Source organism: Dipodomys spectabilis, unplaced genomic scaffold, assembly GCF_019054845.1.
Source record: "Dipodomys spectabilis isolate Male_0828 unplaced genomic scaffold, ASM1905484v1 ptg000081l, whole genome shotgun sequence".
In the NCBI taxonomy this organism is placed as follows: domain Eukaryota; kingdom Metazoa; phylum Chordata; class Mammalia; order Rodentia; family Heteromyidae; genus Dipodomys; species Dipodomys spectabilis.
The window spans coordinates 2279213-2299994 of NW_024870758.1; the positions used below are offsets into that span (position 1 = coordinate 2279213).

The following is a 20782-nucleotide window of genomic DNA, read 5'->3' on the forward strand; positions in this document are numbered from 1 at the left end:
ACTTGTCTGCCTCCCTGATAGAATGAACATAAGCTCCAACCAGAATGTAGAAATTGGCGTTTTGTTTTTCTCCCCACCTGTCCTGGTGCTTGAGCTCAGGGTCTGGGAACTGTCCCTGAGCTGTTCCCTCTTACCCTCTCATCCTCTCCCTCCCACTGCTGCCTTTGAGTTGCTTAGTTCCTTTGCATCAATATCTAGTGCAACTGATGGGCCCCTCTGTTGTATGTTTTCCCATTTCCCTCTGATTCTGTGTCCTCCTCCTAGCTTCCCTCAGATGTGCCAAGAACATGGAGTCATTTAGCAATGATATGACAGTGAGTGGAAGTCCTGTTTCTTGAGTCTTGTTTGTTATATCTCCTTGCATTTTGGCTTTAGCATCCACATATCAAGCTTATCTTGCTCAATATGATTTGCTATAGTTCCATCCATTTCCTGGCAAATGCCATTATTTTGTTTTAATGGCTTCATAATATTCCACTGTATATAGGGACCACAATTTTTGGATCCACTCATCAGTAGTGGGACATCTGGGTTGTTTCCATATTTTGGCTGTTGTGAACAGTGCTGCAATGAACATGGAGGTGTATGTGTCCTTGTATACTGGTTCTTGTTGCGCGGGGTAGATGCCTAGGCATGGTATGGCTGGGTCACAGGGGAGGACATATTTAGCTTTCTGAGGTAACTCCAGACTGCTTTCCAAAGTGGTTGTATTTAGAATACATTACCACCAGCAATGCAGTAGGGTCCCAAGGACCATTTCTAAAGGATGTTTAACAAACTGAAGCAATGAAGTAAGAGGTCAAAGATCATTAAGCAAATCAATGCTCAGACTGTTCTTGAAGCTGAATAATTACATGCCTTTAGGAGAAAAAGAAGTGAGCATGTGTGTGTTTATATTTAAAAGATGCTTAGTTTCTCAGAGCAAAGAGCTCAACATATTAAGGAAGCATACACACTGGTCAGACACCAGTATGTACTCATGTCACTACTTTTTTTTTTTTGGTTGGTTGTGGGGCTTGAACTCTGGGCTTGGGCACTATCCTTCAGCTCTTCATCTCAAGGTAAGCACTCTACCTCTTGAGCCACAGTGCCACTTCCGATTTTCTAGTGGTTTACTGGAGGTAAGCGTCTCTCGGACTTTCCTACCCAAGCTGGCTTTGAATTGCGATCCTCAGATCTCAGCCTCCTGAGTAGCTAGGATTATAGACGTGAGCCACCAGCACCGGCTATGTCACTACCTTTAACAGTCACTCATAATCTTTGTTTTCTTTTAAAAATGTTACTGGGCTTTGAACTCAAAATGTGGAGCTTGCTAGGGCAGGTGTTTTACCACTTAAGCCACTCTGCCTGCCCTGACTCCTATTTTACTATTTTACAATGAAACAGTAGTTCAAATTCACCATAATATTCAGGACTCTGCTGTTTTTTTCAGAGAAAGATTTAGGAACATTTGTTTAATCTATTGATTTAGGCAAGATTCCTAGTAGTAATAGTTGAAATAAAAGGATGTTCAGCCAGACGCTGGTGGCTCACGCCTGTAATCCTAGCTACTCAGGAGGCTGAGATCTGAGAATCATGGTTCAAAGCCAGCCCAGGCAGAAAAAACTGTGAGACTCTTATCTCCAATAAACCACTAGAAAACCGGAAGTGGCACTGTGGCTGGCACTGTGGCTCAAGCGGTAGAGCGCTTGCCTTGAGCTGAAGAGCTGAGGGACAGCCCCCAAGCCCAGAGTTCAAGCCCCATGACAGGCAAAAAAAAAAAAGAGGATGTTCAGTTTCCTAAAACTTTTCTCCTATAGAAAGTATAGAGTGTAGAAAGTTGAGTATCTAATAAACAGAATTGTTCTGATTTAGCCAGATACTGGTAGCTCATGCCTGCAATCCTAGCTACTCAGGAGGCTGAGATTTGAGGATTGCAATTCAAAGCCAACCCTGGGCAGGCAAGTCTGTGAGACTCTCATCTCCAATAAACCACTCAGAAAACCAGAAGTGGTGCTGTGGCTCAAGTGTAGAACCCTAGCCTTGAGCTGAAGAGCTCCCAGACAGTGCCCCAGGGCCAGAGTTCAAGCCCCACAACAGAAAAAAGAAAAATAAAAAGAATTATTCTGATTTAAAAGAAAATTCCCTTCAACCTCTCTGAAGAAACAAATCATAATTAAAATAAACACAACTTTAATACATATTATTCCATATCCCAGTACAAAAGAGCAGATTACCTTGGGTTTAAACTGCCGTGCAAAGAGAAGATACCTTCTGATATCATCAAGGGAATATACACGATCAATGGATTCCTCAATTCTCGAATGCAAGTCTACAATACGCCTGGCAATAGCATAATCTGTAACCTAATTCAAAACAAGAAATTTGTCACAGCACTAATGCAGACTATCTTAAGCAGTAAGAACAAATGCTAATATATTACTGAAAATATAAGAATGAAGTTTTTGAGGAAATTTTTGGTAAGTTTAAAAATACTCCTGAAAGAATTAACTGACTTCAATAACCACTGTAGAGCCAAGATCCTATTGGGCTCTTGTTATATGCTCTAGTAAGCTAAGTGGATGATAGTAACCTTATTTTATAGATAAGCAAATTGAGGCCAAAAAGCTTAAGTAATTTTGTCTATGGATACAGTGAATAGCAGAGACAGGGTTTTAAATAGTCTTGCTTCAACTTTGGCTGCTACATTACTGTTAACACCAGGGGGAAAAAATGTATAGACAGATAGCAAATAAGAAAAAGGTCATCTAGGTTTTCTATATACTATTTCTTCCGAACTTGTTCTATATATTTCTTGCAACACTTTTAAATTATTATTTTGTGGATACTTGGGTTAAAATCAGTCCCTTGTACTTCCTTTATTAGCATGCTAACTTAGCTGGTGCTCCACCATATGAACCAAACCTCTAGCCTAGCTTTTTTCCTGGTTATTCTGGAGATGGAGTCTCATAGACTTTTCTTCTTAGGCTTGTTTCAAACTGCGATTCTCTGGATCTCAGCCTCCAGCCTCCTGAGTAGCTAAGATAATAAGCATGAGCAATCAGCACCAGGCTCATATTTTTAATTATTAGTATTAGGGGTGACAGAGATCAATATGCATTGGGCTTATAAATAATTTGAAATGAAATCTCTCTATCCAACTAAAGATGGAAAGTAAAAAACTAACTCAGCCAGGTGCTGGTAGCTCGTGCCTGTAATCCTAGCTACTCAGAAGGCTGAGATCTGAGGATCTCAGTTTGAAGCCGGCCTATGTGGGAAAGTCATGAGACTTTTATCTCCAATTAACCACCAGAAAACCAGAAATGGCGCTATGGCTCAAAGTGGTAGAGTGCTAGCCTTGAACATAAAAGCTTAAGGAGGGCCAGGAATGTGGCTTAGTGGTATAGTGCTTGCCTAGCATGCATGAAACCCTGGGTTTGATTCCTTAGTACCACATAAAAACAGAAAAAGCTAAGTGGCACAGTGACTCAAGTGGTAGTGTGTTAGACTTGAGTAAGAAGCCCAGGGACAGTACCCAGGCCCTGAGTTCAAGGCCCAGGACTGGCAAAAAAAAAAAAAAAGATTAGGGACAGTGTCTATGCCCTGAATTCAAGCCCCACAACCAACCAAAAAAGAATTTTAACCTAAAAAATATTTTTAATTGAGAAAAAAAATTACTATCTAAAAAGTTTAAAGATTTATAAATTGATACTCTAATAACTCATTTATGAACACAATGAAAGCTAGGTTTTATTTAGATAGTATCTAAAAGTTCCATTCCAAGTTTTATACTGTGTCTGCTCAAATGGAAAAATCTTCATGTTCAGCAATTTAAAAGTACAGCTTACATACACAGCATTAGCTATCTCTACTATAAGCTTAAGTACAAATAATCTTAGAATTTTTCATCTAATTTTGTTTTTTTTGGAGGGGGAACGAGGAAATAAAGAAATTTACTTAAGTGTTAAAAGTACTGAATCATCAGCTAAGAACATATGTAACATTACACAACCTGGGGAAGAAATAGGAAGATGAATGACATAATTTGGAAGAAAACTGATATCCTAATTTCTTCTAAGCTAACTGGAAAGTCAGATAAAAATATTTTTATAACAATTTCAGAGAGGGCTGGGAAGGTGGCTCAGTGGTAGAGCTCTTGCCTTGCATGCATGAGGCCCTGGGTTCGATTCCTCAGCACCACATAAGCAAAAAGAAAAAAGCCGGAAGTGGCGCTGTGGCTCAAGTGGTAGAGCGCTTGCCTTGAGCTGAAGAGCTGAGGGACAGCGCCCAGGCCCAGAGTTCAGGCCCCATGACCAGACCCCCCCCCAAAAAAAAAAAAAAAAAAAAAAAAAAATTTTTCAGAGAAGCTAGGCATGGGAACGTACACTTATAATCCCAACACTTGGTAGGTTAAGACAAGGGGATCCTGACTCTGAGGTCAGCTTAGCCTACATAGAGAACCTAAACAAAAACCCAAACAAAAACAAGGAGGGGGGGAAATCTTAGTGGGCTGGCAATCAACTGTAACTCCTCTTTCTTTTGATATTTTAAAAACAGTAACAAAACCCCAAAACTATTTTCAACATCACTTGTATAGAGCCAGCAATTAAAATTACCATATTGAAGTTGTTTACTAACTCCTTTGCTCACTCTTATGCTACTCAAGGGAAATGAAAGCTCAATGTATGTACATGCACCAGCTGTTGAGCGTGACCCTTCAGCCTTGCTTGCTCAATTATTCAAATTGGAAATAAAGCAAACGAACAGCTCGTGTGGTTACCTCATTGCATTCATCAACCAGGATAAAGAAGAGATCAAATCGAGACATGATAGGAGCTGACAAATTTATATTCTGTTTTAATGACTTTGACCTGTCATAGTGTCCACTGACTGGATTTGCTGCTGCCAAGATGGATGTCCGGGCATTCAAAGTTGCCTAATCGCAAAAGAAAAAACAAAAACAAAAAAAACTGATGTCTAAAACAATGAGCAATATTTTACCCACTAATATCAAAATTAAAATCTGGTAATATACAGTTAGTACAGCAAACAGGCACTCCTGCACAAAGCTGGTGGTATTTGTGTACACCGTTTAAACAAGTACTTTTGCTAGGCATTTATCTTACAATTAGGTAAAAGAAAATAATGTGTTCATGAATGTTCATTATAGTCATCATACAAGACACTGAAAATTAGTCCACAACAGTACTCTATCAGAGTCTAAAAATATATACCCTCGAATATCATGGCATAAAAACAAATAAAAGTTGATCTAGACTGTGCTGGTATGGAAAGATTGCCAAAAATGAAATTAATTATTAATTTTTGTACTTGCTTATTCTAACAGGAATATGTCATAACAGGACATATACCCAATATATACCAGTTTTCTGTGCTGAGAAATTAAAGGGGAATATCTTCTTTAGATTTCTACTTTTGTGTAATACATTTTTCTCTGTTCAAATCTATTGCTGTATTTGAAAATTTAAGATTCTTTCTAATAAGGGTTACAATATTTAATTTTGTTAAATAATCTGTCAATGTTTAGTTTTGAGAAATGAAACACTCAACCTTTTACTAGTACTATTATTTTAACACAGTAAATATTTTACACAGTATCTTAATCTTCATTTTGGACTGACAGTTCTCAGGGATGTTATTTTCCATCTTAAAAACATCAACACATGGTGAAGTAATGGATTTCTCTATTACTATACTAATCTACAAAGTTTAAGCACAATGCAGTGGAACAAAAATGGATACACAGCCTGGAGCTGGTGGCTCACGCCTGTAATCCTAGATACTCAGGAAGCTGATATCTGAGGATAGAGGTTCAAAGCCAGCCTGGGCAGGAAACTCCGTGAGACTTATTTCCAATAAACCACTAGAAAATCGGAAGTGGCATTGTGGCTCAAGTGGTACAGCACTCACTTTGAGCTGAAGAGCTGAGGGATAGCGCCCAAGCCCAGAGTTCAAGCCTCACGACCGACCAAAAAAAAAAGGATACTCATACCTTTACACCTGCTTTAGTGATGGATATGGTCTGTTGTTCCATAGCTTCATGAATAGCAACTTGATCTCGCACGTCCATCTTATCAAATTCATCAATACAACACACACCCTATAACAAACATACATGCAGCATTAAAACTGCCTTGAAGATGTAAAAACGACTAACAAATTTATGTCCAGAGAACTTCAAACAAGTCAAATAGTTAAATAGTCCTAATTCCCTCTTTTAAGCAAGATAGTTGAATGGTTTCAGAGCCAAAAGCCAACTGAAAATATATTTATAGGGCCAGGAATGTGGCTTAGTGGTAGAGTGCTTGCCTAGCATGCATGAAACCCTGTGCTGGATTCCTCAGTATCACATAAACATTTGAAAAGGCAGAAATGCCAGGTGCCAGTGGCTCACCCTGTAATCCTAGCTACTCAGGAGGCTGAGATCTGAGGATTGTGGTTCAAAGCCAGCCTCGGCAGGAAAGGCCATGAAACTCTTATCTCTAGTTAAGCACCAGAAAACCAAAAGTGGCACTGTGGCTCAAGTGGTAAAGCACTGGGCCTTGATCTGAAGAGGTCAGGACAGCACCCAGGCCCAGAGTTCAAGGCCCATAACCAACTAAAAAAAAAAAAAAACAAAACCAAAAAACATCACCCAATATGGAAGGAATAACTGTACTGCAAAGCTCATAGTACTCATAAATGTTATAAACCGTGACAGACAATTTGCTCCATGAAAGTTAGAATGTGTTTGTGACTTTAACTAAGCATCACTATCCCACAATACTGTGAAATTTGGGAAATTATGTAACCACTTAATCACAATAAAAAAAAATTAAAGACAGCCGGGCGCTGGTGGCTCACGCCTGTAATCCTAGCTACTCAGGAGGCTGAGATATGAGGATCGCGGTTCAAAACCAGCCCGGGCAGGAGAGACCGTGAGACTCCTATCTCCAATAAACCACCAGAAAACTGGAAGTGGCGCTGTAGCTCAAGTGGTAGAGCGCTCGCCTTGAGCTGAAGAGCTGAGGGACAGCGCCCAGGCCCAGAGTTCAAGCCCCATGACCGACCAAAAAAAAAAAAAAATGAAGACAAAAACAAAACAAAAATAAAAACCACACACAAAAAAACCCAGATACTAGCCCTTAGTGTCAAGGGAGCCAGGGTCACTTCAGCATTTTTAGGCTAGAAAGAGATGAAGGTGGAATACAATGAATATAAGTGTGTATTACCATAACTTACATGCACACATAGGTTTAAGTGATCTATATAAAAGACACAGATAAATGCAATATATACCAGCATACATATCTATTTATATAGATAATCAGTTACAGGTTGAATAGGGAGTATTCTGATTCCTTATATCCAAGAATACAAGATGTTCTTACGTTATCAGCCAGCATCAAAGCTCCAGCCTCAATGACAAATTCATGAGATTCTTCATCTCTCACAACAGCTGCTGTTAAACCAGCAGCACTGGATGCTTTGCCACTGGTGTAGACAGCTCTGGGGCTGAATTCTTCCACATGCCTGTTCAACATTATCAAACACACTCATTAGTATGTGATTACACAGTACCTTTTCCAAAAATAACTGATAGGAGTCATGCCCCTCAATAATTCAAAATTCTGAAAGAATATGAGAACAGCTCTAAGTTCAAGCAATTCATAAAGACATGCCACAGATAAACAGGAAGCTTCATCTCCTTTGGCTTTTTAAAATAGATCCATTACTGTCAAACAGAAAACAAAGAACATCAGGCAACTGATAAAAATATCCATTTTATGAGAATTTAATAACACTTTAGCAACAAAAATCCTCTCCAAGAATTTGCAACTAGTCTTATAAGCCCTAGGGCTGAGTGACCAATAAGAATTGTGCTCAGTACCAGTAACACATAGCATGGTGAAGAATAGGTAGAGGAGAGGTTAAGTTCAGTGGTCCTAACTCCATGCTGAAGCAAACCATCATCAGCATCATGGACAGACAACATAAGCTGTATTATCCAGCAGATCAAACATGAATCTGATTTCCCCTACTCTGTTTCCTATCTGCCATGAACTTCCACTATACATTCTCACTCATTTGACATTTAGCCCAAGCCTCTGGGGTCAACCAACTGTCAACTGCAGACTGAATCTCTGGTACCACGAACCAAAATAAATCCTTCCTTAAAAAAAAAAAAAAAAAAGGTTTTGCAACTAAAAGTAACAACACAAAAGAAGACTTAGGATTTCAGAAATGCAAGATTAGTTTAACATCTGAAATCAGTAAGGATAAAGAACCTAAAACTGCCACAGGCCAGTACCTCAGGCCTATAATCCTACCTACTCAGGAATCTGAGATTTGAATCATGGTTTTAAACCAGCCCAGGCAGACATTATCTGGGACTTTTACCTCCATAACCAGCAAAAAGCTCAAAGTGGAGTTGTGGCTCAAGTGGTAGAGTACCTGCTATGAGCCCAAAAGCCTAACTAGAGCATGAGTCCTGAAGTTCAAGCTCCATACAGACATGGACACATGTACACACACCATAAATTAAATAGATGTACAAAAAGCATTTGACAAAATCCAACAAGCTTCCATAATTATCAACGCTGAATGCTGGTGGCTCATGCTTGTAAACCTAGCTATTCAGGAGGCTGAGATCTGAGGATCATGGAGCTAGCAGAGGCAGTAAAGTCTACAAGACAGGAAAAGTCCCCAAGATTTTTTATCTGCAATAAACACAAAAAGCCAGAAGTAGAGCTGTGGCTCAAGTGGTAGAATCCTAGTTAACTTTGAACAAAAAGATCTCAGAGATAGCCAGACACTGGTAGCTCATGCCTGTAATCCTAGCTACTCAGGAGGCTGAGATCTAAGGATCATAGTTCAAAAGCCAGCTTGGGCAGGGAAGTCCTTGAGAGTCTTTTTTTGGGGTCAGTCATGGGGCTTAAACTCTGGGCCTGAGACTCTTATTGGAGATAAGAATCTCACAGACTTTCCTGCCAGGGCTTTGAACCCTGATCCTCAGATCTCAGCCTCCTGAGTAGCTAGGATTACAGGTGTGAGAGCACCCAGCTCCCTTGAGACCCTCTCCAATTAACCACCCAAAAAGCCCAAGTGGAGCTGTGGCTCAGATTGAAGAGCATTAGCCATGAGCAAGTACAACTCAAGGACAGTGCCCAGGCCTTGAGTTCAAGCCCCATGACCAGCACCAAAACAAAAACAAAACTCAGGGATAGCATTCATGTTCTGAGTTCAAGCCCTAGGGCCAGAATAAAACAAGAAACAGAAAAACCCACAGTAAATTAAGAACAATAGTCACTGTTCAAAGTTGATAAAGGACTTTCCCTTAAACTACTAAAAAGGATCTAAGAAATCTATAGCATGTTCCATGCTTAAAAGTTTTATAAAGGTTAGCTGGGCGCCAGTGTCTCAAGCCTACAATCCTAGCTACTTAGGAGGCTGAGGTCTGAGGATCATGGTTCAAAGCCAGCCCGGGGAAGAAGTCCCTGAGACTCCTATCTCCAGAAAACCCAGAAGTGGTGCTGAGGCTGAAGTGGTAGAGCGCTAGCCTTGAGCTGAAGAGCTGGGGGACACTGCCCAGGCCCAGAGTCGGTCATGCCCCATGACCAACTCCCCCACTCACCCCCTACCCCCGGCAAAAAAAAGGGAGCTGGGAAGGTGGCTTAGTGGTAGAGTGCTTGCCTTGCATGCATGAGGCCCTGGGTTCGATTCCCCAGCACCACATAAGCAGAAAAATCCGGAAATGGTGCTGTGGCTCAAGAGGTAGAGCGCTAGCTAGCCTTGAGCTGAAGAGCTGAGGGACAATGCCCAGGCCCAGAGTTCAGGCCCCATGACCAACAAAAAAAATAGCAAATTTCTCTATACTTGCAATGAATAGCCCAGAGGAATGAGATCAAGAGAGTAAGTTCATTTACAACATCAAAACTAATGTTATATATTTGTATATTACACACACACACACACACACAAAACTATGGGACTATTTGGGGAGATGAGAAGGGAATGAGAAAAGGAAAGGTCAAGGGTAATTTCAAAATACATTGTATGGGCTTAGAATGTAGCTTAGTGGTAGAGTGCTTGCTTAGCATGCACAAAGCTCTGGGTTTGATCCCTCAGTACCACATAAATAGAAAAAGCTGTGCTGTGGTTCAAGTGGTATAGTGCTAGCCTTGAGCACAGAGAAGCTCAGGGATAGAGTCCAAGCTGAGTTTAAGCCCCAGGACTGGCAAAAACAAAAACAAAACAACAAAATACCCTGTAACTATGTATGAAGATGACAAAAGCAATCTCAGTGAAAGCTGAGGTTGGGGGAGGGGAAAGAAAAAGCACTAAGTTATTTCTAAACAAAATATAATGAAGAGTTATTCTAAACAAAATATAATGTATGATATCCAAAATACCATGGTGAAACCCCTTTGTTTAATTAATGCACAAAAAAAATAAAAGTAGAAGACATGGACAAGAAAGTAGGGTAGATTCTGTTGAGGAATATGAAAGGGGAAGATTGGTCCATTAAAAAAGAATAATGAAGGGCTGGGAAGGTGACTCAGAGATAGAGCACTTGCCTTGTATACGGGAGGCCCTGGGTTCGGTTCCTCAGCACCACATAAGCAAAAAGAAAAAAGCCGAAAGTGGCACTGTGGCTTAAGTGGTAGAGCACTAGCCTTGAGCTGAAGAACTGAGGGACAGTGCCCAGGCCCAGAGTTCAGGCCCCATGACTGACCAGAAAAAAAAGAATAATGAAGCCTATAGGAGTGGTTTTGAGTAGGGATAAGAAAAGGGGAGCAATGAAGCAGGTGAGGTTGATCAGGATCTAATATAATGAATGTTGAAAATACCATTATTAGGCTAGGATGTAGCTCAGTGACAAAGCACTTGCCTAACAAATCCAACATCCTGGGTTTGATTCCCAGAACCAAAAACAATAGTTTTAAAACAAACAGGGCTGGGAAGGTGGCTCAGTGGTAGGGTGCTTGCCTTGCATACATGAGGCCCTGGGTTTGATTCCTCAGCACCACATAAGCAGAAAAAGCTGGAAGGCGCGCTGTTGCTCAAGTGGTAGAGCCTTGCGCTGAAGAGCTGAGGGACAGCACCCAGGCCCAGAGTTTAGGCCCCATGACTGGCCAAAAAACAAAACAAAACAAAACCCAAATACCATTATCTATAGATCAGCTGACTTCTACATAGTTCCTAAAACTCAAGGAACCCAAGACTAGCTAAATTAATTTACAAGTAACAGTTGGAGGTTTCTCAAATTTATGGTTTAACTAATTTCTTAAGAGTGTTAAAATAAGGGAGTAGAAAAAGTCTGAGTGTTGGAAAATTAGGTATGTGCAAAACTAAAAAACTATATACAATTATGCTTTATATAATATTCAACAATTAAATCATGGGAAAGACCCCTGAACTGAAACTTGAACTCAGAGCTTTGAGTTTGCTCAGCTAGCACTCTGACTTCAGCCACACCTCCATCCTGGCTTTTTGCTGGTTAGAGATAAGAGTCTCTTGGATTCTTTTGCTAGGCTAGTTTTGAATTATAATCCTCCACATCTCCACTTCCTGAGTAGCTACAATTACAAGGCATAAGCCACTAGTGTCCAGCTGGGAAAGATCTAATTTTAAAAGCTAAGGGGCTGGGAAGGTGGCTCAGTGGTAGAGCGCTTGCCTTGCATCCCTGAGGCCCTGGGTTCGATTCCTCAGCACCACATAAAAGAAAAAAAAAAAAGCCAGAAGTGGCGCTGTGGCTCAAGTGGTAGAGCGCTAGCCTTGAGCTGAAGAGCTGAGGGACAGCACCCAGGCCCAGAGTTCAGGCCCCACGACCGGACCCCCAAAAAAGCTGAAACTATCATAAAAAAGGGCTGCAGGTTAGCCGGGTGTCGGTGGCTCATGCCTGTAATCCTAGATACACAAGAGGCTGAGATCTGAGGATCACAGTTCAAAGCCAGCCGGGACAGGAAAGTCCATGTGACTCTTATCTCCAATAAACCACTAGAAAACCGGAAGTGGTACTGTGGCTCAAATGGTAAAGCACTAGCCTTGAGCTGAAGAACTCAGGGACAGTGCCCAGGCCCAGAGTTCAAGCCCCATGACCAAAAGAAAAAAAAAAAAAAGAGGGCTGCAGGTGTGGTTTCAGCAGTACAGCCTAGGCTCTCTATGTTCAAATCCATTGTCACAAAGAGATGAGAAAGTCAGAGCCTAGTCCTACTTTTTTTTTCCTGGTCAGGTGTGGGGTTTGAACTCAGCACCTGGGCACTGACCTTGAGTTTTTTAACTCAAGGATAGTGCTCTACCACTTTGAGTTACCAATTCAGGTTTTCTGGTGGCTAATTGGAGAGAAGAGTCTCACTGACTTTCCTGCCTGCCTAGCTTTGAAACGGGATCCTCAGATCTCAGCCTCCTGAGTAGATGGGATTACAGGTGTGAGCCACCAGCACCCAGCTAAGCCTGGCTTCTAATTCCCTTTTAAGCAAAACAGTGGAAATTTTTTCTTGTGAAAATACCGTACAGAGGGGTTACAATTACATGGGGAAAATTTTTCTTATGTTTACAGCAGCACAATTTATAAGAGCCAAAACAAACCAGATGTCTGTTAACAGAAGAACAGATACATTAAATGTGGAACATTATGATTTGGATATGAAGCATATTCCCAAAGACTTAATCCCAACATTAAAAAGTGATTGGATGTAACTGTAACCCTCTGCATAGTATCTTTACAAAAAAAAAAAAAAGTGATTGGATCATGAGGGCTCTGACTGATTAGTCCCTTGATGCATTATCTGATGTCAACTTTAAAAGGTGGAGGAAAATCACAGGTGAAGCCCAACTGGAGGAAGGAGGTAATTATGAGCATGCCCTAGAAAGATTTTACTTGTCCTAAGGTCCTTCCTGTCTTACATTCTCTCAGCTTCCAGCTACTGTAAGGTCAGCAGCCCTGCCTCATCATCCTCTCTACAATGATGCTCTGCCTCAGCACAGGCCCCAGAGCCATGAAACTGAATGACCTTGAACAAACCTCTGAAATTGTCAACCTCCTTTGTTTATCTCAGGTATTTGTGATAATGACAAAAAACTAACATACAATGTAATGAAATACTCTTCAGCAATGAAATAAAATTTTGACCAATTTTACAACATGATGAAATCTTGAAAACTTTATGTGAAGCAGAAGCCAAAAGACCATATATTATTTAATTCCACTTATATGGAATGCTTAACTCAATATAGTAGATTATCTGTTTCTACCAAGGAAAATGGGGAGTGATTACTAATTGAAAGCGTTTCTTTTGGTTAATAAAAATGTCCTATTCTAGAATAGAAGGAACATTTCTAAAAACAATAAAAGCCATTTATGACAGACCAATAGCCAATATTATACTTAATGGGGAAAAGCTACAACCAATCCTCCTAAAAACAGGAACAAGGCAAGGATGTCCACTGTCTCCACTCCTCTTCAACATAGTCCTAGAACCCTTAGCCAGGGCAATAAGGCAAGAAAAAGACATTAAAGGGATCCGCATAGGGAAAGAAGAAGTGAAACTATCCCTTTTTGCAGACGACATGATACTATACCTCCACGATCCCAAAAACTCCATCCCCAAACTTTTAGAAATCATAAGTCACTTCGGCAAAATAGCAGGATACAAAATAAACCCACAAAAATCAGTTGCCTTCCTATACACTGATAACGTACAGGAAGAGAGGGAAATAAAGGGAGCAACCCCATTCACAATAACCTCCCAAAAAATAAAATATTTAGGAATTAACCTAACCAAAGATGTAAAAGAACTATTTAATGAGAACTATAAAAAGTTAAAGAAAGAAATTGCAGAAGACACTAGGAAATGGAAAGACCTCCCATGCTCCTGGATAGGCCGACTTAATATAGTAAAGATGGTAATACTTCCAAAACTAATATACAAATTCAATGCAATTCCTATTAAAATCCCAATGACGTACATCACTGAAATACAGAAAACAGTCCAAAAATTTATATGGAACAACAAAAGACCTAGAATAGCCAAAACAATTCTAGGGGATAAAGACAATATGGGAGGGCTATCCATGCCGAACTTCAAACTCTACTACAGAGCTATAATCACAAAGACAGCATGGTACTGGCACAAAAACAGACCCGAAGACCAATGGAACAGAATAGAAGATCCAGATATTAATCCACAGGCCTACAGCCAGCTGATATTCGACAAAGGAGCCAAAGACATACAATGGAAGAAACACAGCCTCTTCAACCGCTGGTGCTGGGAAAACTGGGCAGCCACATGCAGAAAACTAAAAGTGGACCCCAGCCTATCACCATGCACCAACATCAACTCAAAATGGATTAAAGACCTTAACATTAAACCTGAATCTCTGAAACTACTGCAGGACAGAGTAGGAGAGACACTTGAACTAATAGGCACAGGAAGGAACTTCCTGAACAAGTCCCAGGGTCACAACAAGTTGGAGAGAGACTCGACAAATGGGACTACCTTAAAATAAAAAGCTTCTGCACAGCTAAATCTATCGCAACTAAGCTAGAAAGACAACCAACTAATTGGGAAAAAATATTTACCAGCAATATATCAGACAAGGGGTTAACATTCTGTATATACAGGGAACTCAAGAAACTAATCCCTCCCAAACCTAACAAACCAATTACTAAATGGGCAAGGGAACTAAAGAGGGACTTCTCAAATGAAGAAATAAAAATGGCAAAGAAACACATGAGGAAATGTTCATCATCCCTGGTGGTGAAGGAAATGCAAATAAAGACAACCCTGAGATACCACCTTACCCCAGTCAGAACGTCCCACATCCACAAATCAGCCAACGACAAATGCTGGAGGGGATGTGGAGAAAGAGGAACCCTATTACACTGCTGGTGGGAATGTACACTTATACAACCACTTTGGAAAGCAGTCTGGAGGGTCCTTAGAAAGCTAAAGATTGACCTCCCTTACGACCCAGTCATACCACTTCTAGGCATCTACCCTGAACAACAGGAACCAATATACAAGGACACGTGCACCTCCATGTTTATTGCAGCACTGTTCGCAATAGCTAGGATATGGAAACAACCTAGGTGCCCCACCACAGATGAATGGATCCAAAAATTGTGGTATCTATACACAATGGAATATTATGCAGCCATTAGAAATGACAAAATAATGGCATTTGCAGGGAAATGGATGGAGCTAGAAGGAATCATGTTGAGCGAGGTAAGCCAAGAACGAAGAGACAAACGGTACATGGTCTCCCTCATAAGTGGATGCTAAATCCAAAAGGTTAGGTGATACGACAAAACTAACAGGACTTAAGAAACAAAGAACTCCCGCTCATCTGGTTGAACCACTACTAAATATCCTCATGCTGCTGATCACAAATATGGTATATAACATGTGAACACTGTTATATATTACTGACCGTGGTAGACAATTTGCTCCAGGGAAGTTAGAATGAACTTGTGACTTTGAAATTATGTAATCATTTAATCACAATCAAAAAAAAAAAAAAAGAACCTCGGGGAAGGGAGGGAGGGAGGGAGCAGATGGTAGGGGGAAAACAATGGAGGGGGTAACAATGTTCAAGAGGAAGTGTACTCATAACCTCACTCATGTAACTGTAACCCTCTGTATAGTAGCTTTACAATAAAAAAAAAATAAAAATAAAAATGTCCTATTCTAAACATACTTCAATGTTTTACAATCCTGTAATGACATCAAAAACACTAAAATATGTACTTTAAAGAGGTGAACTTTATGGTACACAATATAAGTTATATCTCAATAAAGACTACATTAAAACACTCACCATATATATAAGGCCCAATATATTATACAGTATAATACTACTATCAGAGGCAATACAGTAGGTAACTTTTGTTTGTTTTGGCCAGGACGGAGTACAGGAAATGAAAAGACTTAAAAGTTATTTTTAACACAGGACTGTTATTTTCAAGTCTAAAATCCAGTCAGTATGGACAGGGATATGGTTCAAATAACAGAGCATGAGTCTAGCATATGGCAGTCACTGGGTTCAATCCCAAGCACTAAGGAAACAAAATAAACCCGTCTGTGACAGAGTTGCTACCAGCCACCACGTTAGTTTCAACAAACAGCCAGGTGCAGTGGCTCATGCCTATTATTCAAGCTACTCTGGAGACTGAGATGAAGAAAAGAGGACTGAGGTTCTAGTACCTAGGCCAGCCTAGGTAATATGTTCTCAAGACCCCTTTAAATCATTAAAAAGCTGGGTACAGGTGGTATCTGCCTGTCACATAGTTACTTAGAAAGCATAAGACCTACATTTCCAGCCAGCCTGGGTAATAAAGCAAGACCCCTACCAAAAAGGTAACTAAAGCAAAAAGAGCTGAAAGCATGGGTTCAAGAGGTAGAACACAAGCTTTGCAAGTGCAAGGCCCTGAGTTCAAATCTCAGTTTTGTCAAAACAAAACCAGAAACAACAACAAAAAAGTCCTACAACAATAATACCACGTTACCATTCTCCTACAAAAATACAGGAAAAAGCAGCTTAATGTAGTACAAAAGAATCACTTCTCACCTATAAATTGATCAAGAAGCTAGGTATGGTGGCATACATCTGTAATTGCAGCACTCGTAAAATTGAAGTAGGAATATAACCAAGTTCTAGCCTGGGCTACATAGCAAACCTTGTCTCAAAACCCAAAACAGCCAGGCGCCCGGTGGCTCACGCCTATCAACCTAGATACTCAGAAGGCTGAGATCTGAGGATCTCGGTTCAAAACCAGCCCGGGCAAGGAAAGTCCGTGAGACTCTTATCTCCAATAAACCACTAGAAAACCAGAAGTGGCACTGTGGCTCAAGCAGTAGAGCACTTGCCTTGAGTTGAAGAGCTGAGGGACAGTGCTCAAGCCCAGAGTTCAAGCCCCACGACCGACAAAAAAAAGAAATCATGTGTTTGTCAGGCGCTGGTGGCTCATGACTGTAATCCTAGCTACTCAGGAGGCTGAGATCTGAGGATCACGGTTCAAAGCCAACCTGGGCAGGAAAATTCGTAAGATTCTTATCTCCAATTAACCACCAGAAAACCAGAACTGGAGCTGTGGCTTAAGTGGTAAAGCACTGACCTTAAGCTGAAGAGCTCAGGGACAGCGCCCATGACAAAAAAAAAAAAAAAGGCATTTAAGTAGTAAATTATATGCAGTCATAATATACACTCCAACTCTAGTAAAACTGCACTTACTGTTTTCTTAATAATATAGAAAGCTGGAACTGCATTTCTCATAAGGCAAACACTTACTTCAGAAATTGGCTCTTAGCTGTACTTGGGTCACCTACAATGCAAACATTTATGTCCCCTCGAAGAGAGGTCCCTTCCCCTGTTGTCTTTGGAACACCACCAAAGAGCATCAGCAGAACACCCCGTTTTACTTCATCATTGCCTGAAATGAAAAGAAAGCCATACATGAAAAACTTAAAAATGAAGTGATTCCAAAGGAAACTACAAACGACATGTTTACCAACCACAATGCAGACACAGCTCAAGCAAAGCATAAGACTGGCACAAAATACTGGCTTAGTAATCTTAGTTCTTGCTCTGTGGAGTTATGAGCAATGTCTTCCATATTATAGATGTCAAAGACTTCTGCTCATCATTTTAAGAGTCTTTCTTTGTCCTTAAAGTCCTACTTTTTACACAAAATCTTTCCCTCAAAGATTTCTCCCTACAAATAAAATGAACTGTAGCCCACAACAATTGAAAGCAAGCACTACACCTCCAGTCCATTTGCAGGTCTAATGCAGTTTTGCAGTTCCACTAAATCTGATAGTATGGCTCATATCTATCCTCAGGAATATCATGGGCTGCTGGGTGCTAGTGGCTCATGCCTATAATCCTAACTGATACTCAGGAGGCTGAGATCTGAGGATCGTGGTTCAAAGCCAGTCCAGACAACAAAGTCCATGAGACTCTTATCTCCAATTAACCACCAGAAAACCAGAAGTGGTGCTGTGGCTCAAGTGGTAGAACACTAACCTTGAGCTGAAGAGGGGCAGAGCCCAGGCCCAGAGTTCAAGCTCCATGCCCAACAACAACAAAAAAAGAGTATCATGGGCTGAGGGAATGTGGATTAGAGGCAATGTGCTTGCCTAGCATGTATGAAGCCCTCGGTTTGATTCCTCAATATCACATAAACAAAAACAAACAAACAAAAAGCCAGAAAGTGGTGCTGTGGCTCAAGTGATAAGAGTGCCAGCCTTGAGCAAAAAAAGAAGCTTGGGACAATACCCAATGCTGACTTCAAGCCTCAGGACTGGCAAAAAAAAAAAAAAAGAACATCATGGTCTGCGGCTGACCTGAGTAAAAGAACAAAACCCTATCTGAAAAATAAAGCAAAATAGATGGAAGATATGGCTCAAGTAAGAGAGCATTTACATAGTAAGTATGACATTGAATTCAAAATCCCAGTACCAAGGACAAACAGTTTCAGCATTTGGGAGGCTTGAAACAGAACTACAGACAGTTTGGACTATATAGCTAGGACATTTCAATGATTTTTAATTGTTGGATTCAGTTACATTAGATATTCTTTTTTATGATATAGGGGCTTGAATTCAGGGCCTCACTCAGCGTCTTTTGGCCAGCTGTGGGGCTCAAACTGAATTTGGCCGCTCTACTTGAGCCACAGTGCCACTTTTGGCTTTTCTGTGATTAATTGGAGACAAGAATCTCATGAAAGGGGCTCAAACTGAATTTGGCCGCTCTACTTGAGCCACAGTGCCACTTTTGGCTTTTTCTGTGATTAATTGGAGACAAGAATCTCATGAAAGAAGTAGCGCTGTGGCTCAAGCGGTAGAGCCTTAAGTTGAAGAGTGCAGGGACAGTTGCCAAGCCCAAGCCCAGAGTTCAAGCTCCACAATGACAAAAAAGGGAAAAAAAAAAAGTAGACACATTAAAAGTTAAAAAAAAAAAAGAATCTCATGAACTTTCCAGCTCCGACTGGCTTTAAACCTCAATCCTTGGATCTCAGCTTCCTGAGTACAGGATTACGGGTCTGAGATACCAGCACCTGGCCTCACTCAGCTTTTCTGATCACTGCTGGTTTACCTACCACTTCAGCCAAACCTCTACTTCCAGCTTTCTGCTGGTTAATTGCAGGTTAAGAGTTTTTTTTGGATTTTTTTCTGGCTTCAAACTTTGATCCTCAGGTCTCAGCCTCCTCAGGAACTAAGATTACATAAGCACTGAGACACTAGTGCTCAACTCATGCACTTTTCATATTACTGTTAAAACAAGACCTTTTTACAATGTTTTTATCATCACAGAAACTCTATACATTAAACAATTCAATTTCTCCCAATTCACCAATTGCTTTTACTTCTAATCTACCTGTGTCTCTAACTATGTCTAGGTACCTCACAGAAGTGAGATCATGTTTTTTTTAAATGCCAGTTCTGGGGCTTGAATTAAGGATCTGGGCACTGTCCCCATGCTTTTTTGTTGAAGGCTAGCACTCTTGTCTCTTGAGCCACAGCTCTACTTTCAGCATTTAAGTAGTTTATTAGAGATAAATATAGGAACTTTATTGCCTGAGCTGGCTTTGAACAGTGATCCGTAGATCTCAGCCTCTTGAGTTGCTAGGATTATAGGTGAGCCACTGGCACCTGGGTATGTTTCTTTTTTCTTAAGTGACCCCTTCTAAGCCAATGATAAAACTTTCATGATCTCACAAATGTGCTGGGTGCTAGTGGCTCACACCTTTAATGCTAGCTATTCGGGAGACTAAAATCTGAGGACTGTGGTTCAAAACTAGTCCAGGCAGGAAAGTCTGAGACTTTCTAATAAACTACTCAGAAAAAGCTAGAAGTGGTGCTGTAGTTCAAGTGGTAGAGTTCTAGCCTTGAGCAAAAGATGCTCAGGGGCAGTGCCCCCAGCCCTGAGTTCAAACCCTTGGCCAAAAAAGAAAGAAAGAAACTACTTGTTGCTCTTTATAATCACTTTGATTTCAAGTTTGTGACAAACAGAACTCTTACCATGTATAGTAGGGAATAAGCTGGTGCAAAGATTGTGGTAGAGATTTTTATCTTGACTCATTTCAAACACTTTTTCCCACTCCTTCACAGTCATTTGGTTCTTAATGCTCTCAGCTGTCTGTTCTTCATCTCTGAGCTCTTTCCCTCCAAACTGAGGATGGGAGAAAAAAAGAAAAAGAAAAAAATACTAGTATAGAAGCCAAAAGAAGTAAATAGGAAACTTTGAGATAAGAATACCTTTGGAGGTTTGCATGTATGAACACAGAATAAAACCTATTTTAAAAAGGGAGAGGACGGGCTGGGAAGGTGGCTCAGTGGTAGAGTGCTTGCCTTGCATGCATAAGGCCCTGGGTTCGATTCCTCAGCACCACATAAACAGAAAAAGCCGGAAGTGGCGCTGTGGCTCAAGCGGTAGAGCGCTCGCCTCTTGAGCTGAAGAGCTGAGAAACAGCGTCCAGGCCCAGAGTTCAGGCCCCACGACCAGCAAAAAAAAAAAAAAAAAAAAGGGAGAGGAATTAAAGGAGAGGGATAAAGGGGGGTAAGATTCATTGATATGTACTATATATACACACACACATGGAAATGTCACAATTCCAACTATACCCCTGCCCCCTGAAAAAAAAACCCACACCTAACGTATGCCCAAACAACAACCCAACCCAGCTAGGCACAAGTGACTCATGCCTGTACTAGGCAGAAGTTCTGGAGATTGCCTCTTCAAATAACCACCAAAAAGTCTAATTAGTTCATGTGGTAGAGTGAGCAAGCACGCCAGGCCA

General features: G+C 40.8%; 1 protein-coding gene across 1 annotated transcript in view; it reads right to left on the reverse strand.

Moving 5' to 3' along the window:
- Positions 1–20782, reverse strand: part of Mcm6 (minichromosome maintenance complex component 6) — a 48252-nt gene that overhangs the window by 16230 nt on the left and 11240 nt on the right. The window contains exons 7-12 of the mRNA XM_042683513.1: positions 20004–20154; positions 17272–17413; positions 7371–7512; positions 5993–6100; positions 4760–4915; positions 2217–2345 (exon numbers count right to left, since the gene is read on the reverse strand). Coding sequence (XP_042539447.1) covers positions 2217–2345; positions 4760–4915; positions 5993–6100; positions 7371–7512; positions 17272–17413; positions 20004–20154 — 828 coding nt within the window. The remainder of the gene's footprint in view (positions 1–2216; positions 2346–4759; positions 4916–5992; positions 6101–7370; positions 7513–17271; positions 17414–20003; positions 20155–20782) is intronic.